The 12181-nt window shown below is 34.5% G+C and overlaps 1 protein-coding gene across 2 annotated transcripts; it reads right to left on the bottom strand.

The window, feature by feature from the left end:
• Nucleotides 1-16: 16 nt before the first annotated feature.
• Coq6 (ubiquinone biosynthesis protein COQ6, mitochondrial) lies at nucleotides 17-11061 on the bottom strand. Of its 2 annotated transcripts, none has more exons than XM_019048457.2 (9): nucleotides 10769-11061; nucleotides 8124-8314; nucleotides 7106-7345; nucleotides 6136-6243; nucleotides 5497-5562; nucleotides 4146-4253; nucleotides 3294-3603; nucleotides 2271-2437; nucleotides 17-1948 (listed from the first exon to the last, which is right to left on the bottom strand). In XM_019048457.2, exons 1-9 carry the CDS (start codon nucleotides 10869-10871, stop codon nucleotides 1922-1924), a joined length of 1320 nt encoding a protein of 439 aa, XP_018904002.2. In that variant the 5' UTR covers nucleotides 10872-11061; the 3' UTR covers nucleotides 17-1921. The 2 variants fall into 2 exon arrangements, with proteins under 2 accessions (XP_018904002.2, XP_018904000.2); XM_019048455.2 differs by having other exon boundaries at nucleotides 3282-3603; nucleotides 10769-11057.
• Between the last annotated feature and the right edge of the window lie 1120 nt (nucleotides 11062-12181).

Raw genomic sequence — 12181 nt, 5'->3', positions numbered from 1 at the left:
GAAAAACTAGAATCACTTCATAGGTACAAACAAAAATTTTATTCAGGTTTCTAGCCTACCTGTAAAAATTAATACTTTTGTAGAAACAAGCTGAGTACAAGACGGGAATTCGATCTGTTCACTAAGAAATAAACATTTGTAATGGCTGGAGTTCACTCTTATTCTTTTTTGCTAACTGCCATTAATTTTTTCCTCTTTTTCAACTACCATGATCAACATTAAATGGAATATTTATAATTGGACTGAGTTAAGCAGAAAGGAACCAACCCACATTTTTGGAAAAATTGAGTTATGAGTGGTTTTGAACTCAACCACTGCTCTACTATCTATCGCCAAAAATTCAAAGTTTTTGTTGGAGCAAATTTTACAGAAATTGAACTTAAAGTTTACCTTTTACATTGAGCCTTATGCAGGAGCTAAACTTTAAACCTCTTTTTCTCGGTTCGATCCCGATGTGGCTTGGTTCCTTTCTGTTTAACTCCGTCCAATTCAATTGTATATCTTCGTGACTCAAATAGGTTTTTTGAAAACTTCCACTTAGATTTTATTTTTCCAAGGGAATGCTGCTCGACATTTTCCTGCACAATATTCAGAGAATACTGTTGAAAGAACGAAGGAAAGTCAGAGTGAATCTTTTGTAAAAATGATGATCAGACCTTTAAAGAATTAAAAGTGACAGGAGATTTGCAACTTTGCAAACCAAGATACATGGTTTAGTACTTTCTCCACCCATAAACTTGGATTGAGAGAACTCATGGTTGGACTGACAATTTGTCAACCATAACGTAAAAGGAGGGACACAGAGACATGATAGGAAGCACTTTACAACATGTTGCCTTCCTCCTGTTTGATCCATTTCTTCATAACTGTGTTCTTATTTTACTTATTCTTCCGTTGTCCAATCAAAAAATAATTTCTTGCAGGGGAAAATCTTCATTGTGCTGCAGTTAGACAGAACGCTAAAATCATGCTTTTATTATGCAGTTTAATTGCGGAATTGAGGAGGATTCTGGAAGAAGGGCCCATGAAACATGAGCAAGTTTGTTTCTCCGATCTCTCTTAATACATGGAGAAGCAGGTAGCAATGGTCTCAGCTACACAACTGTTTCTCAGACAGTCGCTGTTGGAGGAAACAAGCACACCTAAACTATTTTGAGCCCTTCTTCAGGAACCCAACTCAACTGCATACACAGCAAAAAAAAAAAAAAAGAAGGAAGAAGAAAAGGCATCTCACCTTCAAGCTTTAAAGTCATTACATTACTGAACATACAGTCAAAATAAAATAATATTGATCAAGTTTTTGGGATCAAAAGACATGTGATTGGCTTTGGAGACAATTTTCCCAGATAGAATTGACCGTTAAAATAGAAAAAACAAACCAACCTAAATTTTAAAGAGGAAAAAAACGCAGTGACCGTTCGGGTATTTGAATTAAGATACCCTTCACATTTTTTTCCTTTTACATAAAATTGCCACCTTGCACATGTAATACTGGTTTTTTTATCTTTTGATTTTTGTAAATATTGACAAAAGTTTATGTATGTTGCAAAGACGCATTGCATCATACAGTCCATTTTGCATTAGCACTTGCACTTGCATTTAAGCATACATTTTTCTGCTTACTTATTCTCTCTTAAGTTTCTTTTGCAAAAGTTTATATAGAGTTTTCAGGGGAATCTCAAAAAGTTCCCCTACTTAATTGGAAAATTTTGATAGTTTTTCTACGTCCTAATTTAACAGTCTGAGCTATTGGGGTAGCTGGTGTTTCACAACTCAAGCCTCGAAAAGCAAACACAAAACCACTCATCTGACTAGAATAAAACTGATTGGGATGCTTTTGAAACAAAACTTCCTGAGTTCATTTGGACATTGACCAATTTCCGATAGTAATTCATTGTATCAGGTATCAGATGAAGTTTCTTCACGATGCTTGTTGCATGAGAAATTTCTGAAACAGTAAATTGCACAGAAATTAAGAGGTAAGAACAGCTAACTATGGAGTGTAACAGGAGAGATTAAATTTGTTTTCAAAATTACTTTTGGATGGGTGGGAAATTTATTTTTTCCACTAAAGAAAGTTTCTCACTATTTTCCTTTACTTGCCAATACAGAAAATCTTAAAAAAAGTATCTTTCATGGAATCTTGAATTATTCTTTAAATGTCAGACATTAACTGGATCCGTCATCCAAATGAAGAAAAAAATGGAAATTATCTGAATCTACTTGAAAAACTGATTCCTTCTCTTAGCTGGATAAATGCAATTTCTTACCTTAATAGGGCTTACGTTATTGGCAACTTGCCAACTCAGATTAGTGAGCACTTGCAAAGCTGGATTTTGGGAGCCATATATTCGATAAACCAGATCTATGCCCAGCATGATCGGCACATTTGCTCGTTGCCGCTCTGTCTCGTATGCCAACAGAGCATTTTTGCAACCTGTAATTTTCATCAAGTGATCAGTTACTTTTCATAGAGGATGATTCCTCGATTTCCGTGGATTTCATTTCGGGGTGAAACTAGAAGTTATTTTATTAGACATAAAATTTTTTTCAATGTAGGAAATATTCCAAGTTTTGTGTAGCTTGGTTTTTGTTTACAAAAACGGACTTCATTTTGCCATCGGATTACATTTTGCAATTCGGAACTACAATTTCTGGCTCAGTTTAGAAAGATAGTATGAACCATTAGTTTCCCTGAGTACATGAGTGTTTTAAGGATGAGTCATAAATTTTAGCCTATAATTGAAAAGTCATGTTCAATTAGGAACTACAATTTCTGACTGATTTGTAAAAGCACAGATCTGCATATGGAAACTGTTCCTAAGTTGAACTGGCTATTGTAGTTCCTAATTACAAAATGTAGTGCAATTCAGCTGCTTCCAGTTAAATCCATCCTGGTAATTTTTGAGGTAAAAGGGAGTGATTTTACTTTTGAGCATTACTTAAAATGTATTTTAAAATTTGGAATCTCTAGATTTGTATATATCAAAGTAACATCAAAGTTGTCGCTAAATTCTAAATTAAAGCACATACTGCAAACCCTTTTCGATACACTCGAGAGGCAAGTATTTATTCCCTATGGAATTCTGGGAGTACATTATGCACAAATTATAATGACACTATCACCAGATTAAAAGAATTGTGAAAATGCGGAAATTTTGACTCTATTGTTGGATTTTCTAGGCCAAGTGAGTCCAATAAATGCAACTTGCACAATTTTACTAAAGGTTTTGTGAACGTGACTTAGATCATATGAGAGGAACTGGAAAAAAATTGCTAACCTAGCTTTTCACCTCTGGATAGAGCTTCTTCGAGTTTACTGATGAGGCAAATAATATCCCCGAAGCCTAAATTCACTCCTTGACCAGCAAGAGGGTGAACTTTATGTGCTGAGTCTCCGACGAGGGCTGTTTGGTTTCCTACATAATTTGCTGAGTGACCGAAAGATAGGGGAAAAGCTGCTCTGCTTCCTTGAAGAACGTTTTTCACGAATGGAGGTGAAACGATGCTATCTCCTGATGGAGTGAACTGTAGAAAATCCAGGGCTTTTTTCATGAGATCCGAACTGTAGTCAATTGGAGAGCTGCCTTTAAATTTTTCAGTCTGAAAATGTATAAGGAATAGATTTGATGAATGGAGTTATATGTCTGCAACAGGTCTGTTGCGCCCAAGAGTTACAGCCTAATGAGTAGGAATCAGGGAGGAAAATAACACAAAAATGATTATAAGCAAACCAGAGATGTTTGAAAAACGCTTCATTACATACAATTTGAGGAGCTTTTTGTGCCCACGTTCAAAATCACATCTGCAGGCACTTTTTTCTCAGTTGCAGGCAATTACGTGTTCTTTCAAAGATAGACTTAGGAAAACCTGATCCAACTACAAAATCTGTTTCTCTTTATGATTTCCATTATTAAATGGTATCATTAATAGTCGATCAATCATAAAAAAAATATTTTCTTAAAATTTCAAACAATTATGTTAATTTGTATTTCCTTAAAAAAATAAAATAACAGACATATTTTGAAATGCAGCGATCAATTTATGTGTTTTACGACTTTTATCACCATTAATAAGTTTGAACAAGAGAAATGAGAAAGGGATATTGCAGGAAAAATGTAAACGAGTAATAATTAGATACTCACGAATGCAGTGTTCAGGGCATCAACAAAGGAATCTTCTGGTAGTTTAAGTAAACTTTTAGCTTTTTCAATGGTTGTTGACCATACTAGGGAACTCAAATTATCTGATAACTGAAAAAGTCAAAAGTGGGTAGGTAAAAACAAAGTAGAAAATTCAAAAAGGGTACCTTGAATGTTCCTCAATTCACAAGCATCAATGGCTACAATTGAAAAATGCGTACCTCCGCTACAAATTAATTTATTTTTAACAAAACAAACCAACAGATTTTCTTAAAATTATCTGTAAATTTGAATCGATTAACAAAAAATTTCAAGGAGGTATTTTAGTTAGTTTTCTCTAGAAAAATAAATCATAATCGGCAATTTTGAAACGATGCAACAAAGATATGCATTTTTCCACTTCAGACGTTAATAGTGTGATGCGAGTGTATCAAATAAAGGAAGTATTTTAATGATTGCATGCGATATAAATCTGGAGAAAAGTTAACACCAGACAGTTTCCCCTCTTTCTTGACAGAAAGGTTCGTAATTCAAAAGAAAGTTCGCCAAATTGTTGTGCAAGGAAAAAAATAACACGTGCGGAGTTGAGAGCCTGATGAACTGTCTCCGTCGCAAAGAGTAAAAATATTAATTACAAGGTTGGTTTTTGTTATACAGATAATTTTACTACTTCAGCCATTAAATGAATGATTAATGTAAAATGAGCCGACTACAATCATCTCTGAGCATGATTTAAATAGTAAGATATTTTTTTAATCACACTACTTAATAAACGATTTCAACCTTACACCTCTCACGAAATAGAACAAAAACATTTTGACATGCTAAAAGAGAAAAGGACAAAAAAAAAAAAAAAAAAAAAAAAAAAAAAAAAATCTAAACCGTTCAGTGCCATAACTTGCTAAGCCCATTGCTATGTTTAGCTTCTCCTTCAATGGTTCATTTCTGAGAGAAATTACAACGAAGACACTTTTTTTAAAAATACCTCTCATTTTTCTTCACACATAAGTGAAATTTAAGAGAGAATTTCTGGTTAAAATGATTGGTTTGGGTTTCTGATGCGTTTTTAAAATTGAATATTGGAAAGGGAGACTAGGTCAAGATGGATGATGTAGGTTTTGGAAACAAAAATTCAAATACTTGCAAGAGCTGAAAGAAGCAAAAGGAACTTAAAACCACTGTAGTCAATGTCGCAAAAGAGACATGTAGCTGCTTTAAAAATATTCAGAGGTAATCAGGGAACTTTCTCCCCCCTGAATATTTTAGAGTCTTAAAAAAATGCCATGCAGCTTGGCTCAAAAACCATTCTTAGAATGACAAAGGATCAAATTATTAAGGTCTGGCTGGCAATTACCGGCAAGAGAGCAACAGGACCAGTTGGAATGAATCTTTGCCAAGCATAGTCATTTGTGCCAACGGACTGAAAAAAGAAGAAAAAAGATACAGATTAAGTTATTGTTCTCCAGGACAAGATTCGATACTTTAATCACTAATTAAATGAATTTGAAAAAGATTCATATGGGGGTCATTCTGTAGCTACTCTCTGATCAAGTTTCAATCAAAATGTTTGATAACAGCAGAAGTTATTAAAAAATCTTTTGAAAGATAGTTTTTTGGAGCATAAGGACGATTAAGATATTATAAGCACACAACATTCTGAGGTGAGCACTGCCTCTGCTATGATGTGATGGGAAATTAAGAAAAGTTTTGGACCCATAAGTACCTTCCAATGTTATGTGTCTTCCAATGAAAATGGACCATTTATCATTATCAAGCTAAATTTTGTGATACTTTTTTATTCCATCATTTAGAAAGTTAACAGTTCTGTGCAAAAATTATAGTTTTTATTTTCAGGAAAAAATTAAAAGTCAGCTAAGATTTTAAAACACCACAATGAATTTACATTTTTCTTCAGATTCACCACTTACAGTGTATCTTTCAAAATGAAAAACAAAAACAAGAGAAATTAAATGTAAGATTAAAATTTACTCACATCTTCAACCTCCACGGTACCAACAATTGCCATCTGATCATAACTCCAGGATAAATACTGACAACCAATTGTTTTGCGAACTTGGGAATTAGCACCGTCAGCTCCTATCTGAATAACAAATCATAGATAATAGAAATCTGTAGGTAAAAAATTTTCAGTGTGACGATTCATTGATAATGCATCTCCTTAGAAAAGGAACCATAATGTCAAAACATAGAAAATGAGGCACTGTGACTGCTGTTTTGAAATTAGGGGGAAAATAGCAGAAAGTTTAAAACACTTGAACTATAGGATTTTAACTTTACTATGCATGAACACTAAGAATGCCAAATTTCATCTAATTCTGAAGAAGTCATCTTTTCAAAGTAGAACGCGATGACATGGAATGGCCCTAGAGGGGTATCTTTAACAGTTTGACACAAAAATGCCCAAGATTCTAGGACCAAATCAGAGTAAAGATGATTTGCGTTTAAAAATATATTTTGAAGGAAAATCAATTTAACAGTTCCATTTGCCATGTTCAAGGCTCAAGTTTGTTGGATGAAAAAATACATCAAAACCATCTATAAACCGCTCAGTTGTTAGTAAAACGAATTTTTTGCGGCTTAGTGAACTATTTATTGTAGTTTCACACCTGCTTTAGAAATTATCTGTCTCATTTCCAAGCTGAATATTGCCATTTAGTATCAGACTAGTCAATGAATTCAAAATCATGTCCTCTAAACAATTCAAGTTTTCATATAAAAAGTCAGCCTATTCGTATCAGTATTTCATTTGGGACTTAAATAATGCATTTACTGTTTAAGCAATGGGCAAAGTCCTCGGCAATAAATTGATTCGAATCTCTTGTAATAATGATAAATAATTCCTTGGTTTTTAAGAAGACTTTTAATTACTAAGCCTCATGTTTAATTATCTTGACCTGACTTTGAAAGAAGATTCCTCTAGGGCTATAAATAAAATGACTCACCAGTAAGTTACATTTATATTCTGTTCCATTTTCAAGGAACACAGACACAGGCTCCTCTCCTTTTGGAAGGCTGTACTCTTTGACTTTGTTAGAATCAACTATTGTGATGTTTGGTTCTTTTTCAATCAGCTCCGTGACAGTATTAATGACTAGATCGTTCTCCACGATGTGAGAAATGATGTTGGAACTATTCTCTTCTGCTCTGAATGAAACTGCTATGTCAGGGCTATCACTCCAAACCTAGGTACATTGGAGACAAGGAAATTGTATTTATACTTGCATCAGCAACACATCAAGAGGGGCAGAGACGAAGTAAGGAGGTGAACTTGGATAGCATTATGGACATCAATCAAATCTACATCAGGCCTTATTATAAAGAGTATATCTGTTCAACTAAAGAATTTGGGTTGAAGTTACTCAAATGGAGGTTGAATTTTCAGTAATTCTGTACAAGACCCACATAATGAAAGATTAAACTTTGAACAGCCTTGAAGGAGGGTTTGAATTGATGGGATGCTTTTCGATCAACATTCAGCGATGGTGCGTTACTAAACTGTGTTCGAGTTGGCATCACATTAAGCATTAATTGGGTACAAAAATTAGTCTGTTTGGATCAATGTAAAATTCATGCACTTAAAAAATTCGAAAATAACTTAGAGATAAGAGCAAAAAAGGGACAATATTTTTAAGAAAAATAAAAAATCTTTTGGAGGCTTAAACTTTTGGGAAAATGGGGGTTCCTTAAATCAGAATACTTAAATGGAAGTAAAGCTATGCTCTCCTCTGATTGGCTTGAGCTGCGTGGAATGTAAAATAATATGAAGAAATATTCCTCAGCATGCTTCCAGGACCTCCCTTCTTTTTTCGCCTTAGCTTAGCTCATTTTATGGTTTTCCAATTTCTTAATTTTTTAGACTAATTTTCAATGATCAGCATTCCTTTTTTTTTACTCTTCAGGCACTGCATCTGTTCTAAGAGTGTCACATTCTTACAAGGTACAAATAATGTTGTAATTTACCTTCATGCCTCTGACATTCTTCTGTCGGCTATTCTCAATAGTATCCCATGCTCCAATTGAGTTTAAGAAGCTTTGCGTGCGTTTATTGATAGAGATTGTACGATTGCTAAAATTAGGAGGAAGTGACCATTTCTTTTTCGGATTATTCTCCAGGAGGAGAATGGAGCAACTTGAGAGAACAGGATTTTTTGCTGGAAAAAAAAAACAGAACATTTTCAGCCTTAATTCAATGATTCCTTGTAAAAATATGTACATGATGCTGACATTGAAAGGTCAATTCATGTCAAATAAGTGAAACAAGTATTACCATTTTTAAGACTACCTCTGATTTGGATGTTTGTTGAAGTTCTAAGTGATAATCAAGTTAAGAAATTTTAAAAATTGCAGCCTTTTATGTACAACAGAACAGAGGTTGCAGGGGTTCACGGATCGGGAGAGCCCTACTGATTTTATGACTACCATCACTTTAAATGGTTAAAACTCCTGTTCTGATTCACATAAATGGTTATATTTGGACTCAAATAAAGTTTCTGAAATTGCTCTACCTACTGATTTTAAAATTTTAATGTGTAAAGTGAATGGGCACCTGCGCATCCTATTTCAAAATTTTGGGAATCAACACCCAACAACTCCATCTCACATTTTTGAAATTTTGTCCGAGATGGAAAATATCTTGAAGCATTGAATAACTTAAAAATTGTTCTGGTACATGAAACACTGTTTAATGTTAAGCAATGGATGGTAAAAATTGCACTGATGAGAACGGCAATTTTTTGTAGAGATGGAAGAAGCAAGGATTTCGTAGATATTCCTTGCATTGAAAAGCAACTGCCTTAGATTTTGAGATAAACCTTGACAGTTGCTAACCAATCAAAAGCTAAATAGTTCTGAATGATTGGATATTAAGGCATAGTATTATATGGGTGATTTCACGATAACAGGAATAGTTAAAATGTGAAATACCTGAGAAATAAAAGTGCACCAATTTTAACAGGATTTCATTACCTCATTCTAAAGGTATTAAACTTCCTTTTTCCAGCTTTGGCACGCTCTATTTTGATTCAGTGCAAAGTTAAAGTGATTGATAAACAAGCCATTGAATCAGGTATCAGCGCTTTCCGCGGGACTGCTGGAGGTCCACGCAAACATGGCGGCCCTGCCAAATTGTGTCGGTTACGTAACAGACACAGCGTAACCGACACTCAAAAATGTGAGATTAAAGATGATACAAAAGATGAAACTTGGCAATTCTTGAGTTATGAGGTGGAATTAATGCTGCCTTAAAAGTTTTCTAAACTTTGGAGACTTCGTTTTAGTTTAATACTATTAAATTGAGGTTTTTGCGTAGTGAGGAATTAGTGCTACACACGTAAAAATCACTGGTTTTCATAATAATTTAAGTTTTCATTGTAAAAAAAACTGACTTATCAGTAATGGTTTTGTCAAGAAGACTTCAGCGAACAATTTGATGGCAGTTTTGAAACTCCTGACTCCATCTGGCGAGATAAACACTGCACTTAATACAACTGCAAAAATTTGTTGCCAAATGTGGCGACACCTCTTTCTTATGACTTTTCTCGCTCAATAATAAACATTTCAGTTCAAACTGGCAATTTTCTTGAACACTAGAGTCTCTTTTCAGCAAATATTGCCAAAGAGTTCATGATCAGTACTGATATGTTACCGCAAATTGCTCTTTTGCTTCAAAATCGGGGTTGGCGACGCGTAACCGACCGGACATTTTCGGCCTTTAAAGTCTCATATTATTAAATATAATAATAATTCATCATATTTTTTAGCATGGATAGGTTCAGGGACATCATTCCTATTGATTAATTAATTTGGTTTTCAATCGTTTTGCCCTATGTCGTTCATAACCCACGGCGACACGACTATTCCTATTATCGTGAAATCACCCATATCAACTTCTTTCTGCTCTCTTGAGCTATAGCCAACTTCAAAGGTGCTGAGCTGACTGCTGAGTAGCCATGACAGTCACCTCATAGGCTCAATGAGTGTCAAAGGAGTTCGTCAAATTCTAAACAGGTGACTGTCATTCAAGCATGCCACCTCCCATAAATTGATCTCAATGTAAGGAATAGGTGGGTGAATTTTGAGCCAAGCTGCAAAAAGCGCTGAGAAGGTAATCATTTTCTCATTGTTTAGAATAAATAAAAAAACAACTTGAAATGTAACAGAGTGACAATTCTGTCAGAAAAGTGTGAGCTAATTATAAGGTGTATTTCCCATGATGTGATGCACATTGACCGTAAAACTACCATACCCTGTATCTCGTCTGCCGTGCTTAAAAATCTCCGCTCCCATTTAATTTTTTTAAAGGAGAAAAAATCAATAGTATTGCATAAAGTTTATAAACAATTTTCTTTGCACAGAGAAGAAAAATCACAAAAGGTTTCAAAAAATGGCGTAGAGTAGGTTCCCATTTGAAAAATGAAGTATGACAGGAAGTCTGCAATGATGCAAACTGAGATGTGAGGTCTGGTAGTTTCACCGTCGACATGCTTTTACTAGTGTGAGCTTAACCGATCCATTCATGAGAATTCATGACACACGCCTCTCAAACTTGTGAGCGGGAGAAGCTAAGGATGGAGTGAAATATAAGAACTTTAGAAAGCTCTGCTTACATATTGCACATGCCATTGATGAGCCAATTAATCCACCACCAGTGATGATTACATCATAATGTTTCGCAGAGCTTGTTGAGTATTGCAATTTTCTTAACATCATTGTTCGACTTCACTGTGTCACCTCAATAAATTTCCATAAAGTAAAAGACTGTAGATTTGATAAGATACAAAATATTGCACAATGATAAGCAATTAGGTAGCAAATAATGATTAATTAGAGTAGGGAATAGTAGAACTTCCGACAACACTCAGACGGTCGTGTTATCACGGTTATCAGAGACATAACCTAAGAAAACAATAACAATGTTGAATGATGCAATATTACGTCAGGACTAGCTCAACGGATAAGCGCGTATTTTAAAATGAAGCGCTTTTTTTTTGGGAGTGTGAGTGCGATCATGTCTAGGAATAAGTACGTAGAAATTAAAAATTCATCGCCAATCTTTATTTGAATTAAAATAAAAGTAACACCCTTGTTTACAAAAAACTAATGCGGCAACAAAAATTAGATATTTGAGCTACCACCGATAATACATACTGGTGACCCTTCAAAATGAGTGTAAAAAGAAACTGCAGACTTTTTTTAGTTCGCTTGTTTTAAAATGTACCCAATTACTAGGGGAAGGAAGAGGGAGGGACAGAGAGGAAAATCTGGAGAGGAAAAATTGGGAGAAAAATCTAGAAAGAGAAAAACTAAAGTCAGCAAAAAACCAACGTTTTTTGGCGAATATTAATTAGGTCCTCATTAGAGCCTTGTAACTAAAAGTATGAGACTTTTCAGTCTTCTGACAGAGAAGTATGACTGTGCCATAGACCTCGAAGTCTCGAAATTGGGTACTTTTCAAATAAACGAGATTCATTCAAGTACCTGGAAATAAATTTAAAAAAATGAACAGTGTGTGTGACCGTTGAAACCACTTTTGGGGCGTAAAACGGAATTTCACTTGTTCAAGGCAAGATACAGAATTTTTAACAGCATATGCCAGTTACACACTGCAAGAATCAGCACTTGTATTTTACAAATTGAAAACAAATAAGAAAAAAAAGAAAAGAAAAAAGAAAAAAACCGAGATCATTCTATAACACATCAGGCGAAGAAACTTGTGATTTTTATTTTGTTAATAAATGAAATTCCGATTCGCACACTGCAAATTAGCAATCTGGTTGATTGTTCTAATGGACAGGTCCAAAGGTCCAAGCCCAACTAGTTTGGATATAACTAACCAGTCCTAATATTTATTCCTCAACATTTTTACACAATATGCATTTTATGTATGTGTATCATGCTTCCACTTTCCTAATTTTAACTATTTTAGGTTCGTGCAACCTACACCAAGGCTCCTAGGGGATGATATTCTGATATAAGTACGAAGTTGATGCCAATAATAGGAAAACATGAATTTCTATTGC

Source organism: Bemisia tabaci, chromosome 4 (genome assembly GCF_918797505.1).
Source record: "Bemisia tabaci chromosome 4, PGI_BMITA_v3".
NCBI classification, from domain to species: domain Eukaryota; kingdom Metazoa; phylum Arthropoda; class Insecta; order Hemiptera; family Aleyrodidae; genus Bemisia; species Bemisia tabaci.
Note: the sequence above shows the minus strand (reverse complement) of the source record. Positions and strands in the feature narration are given on the sequence as shown.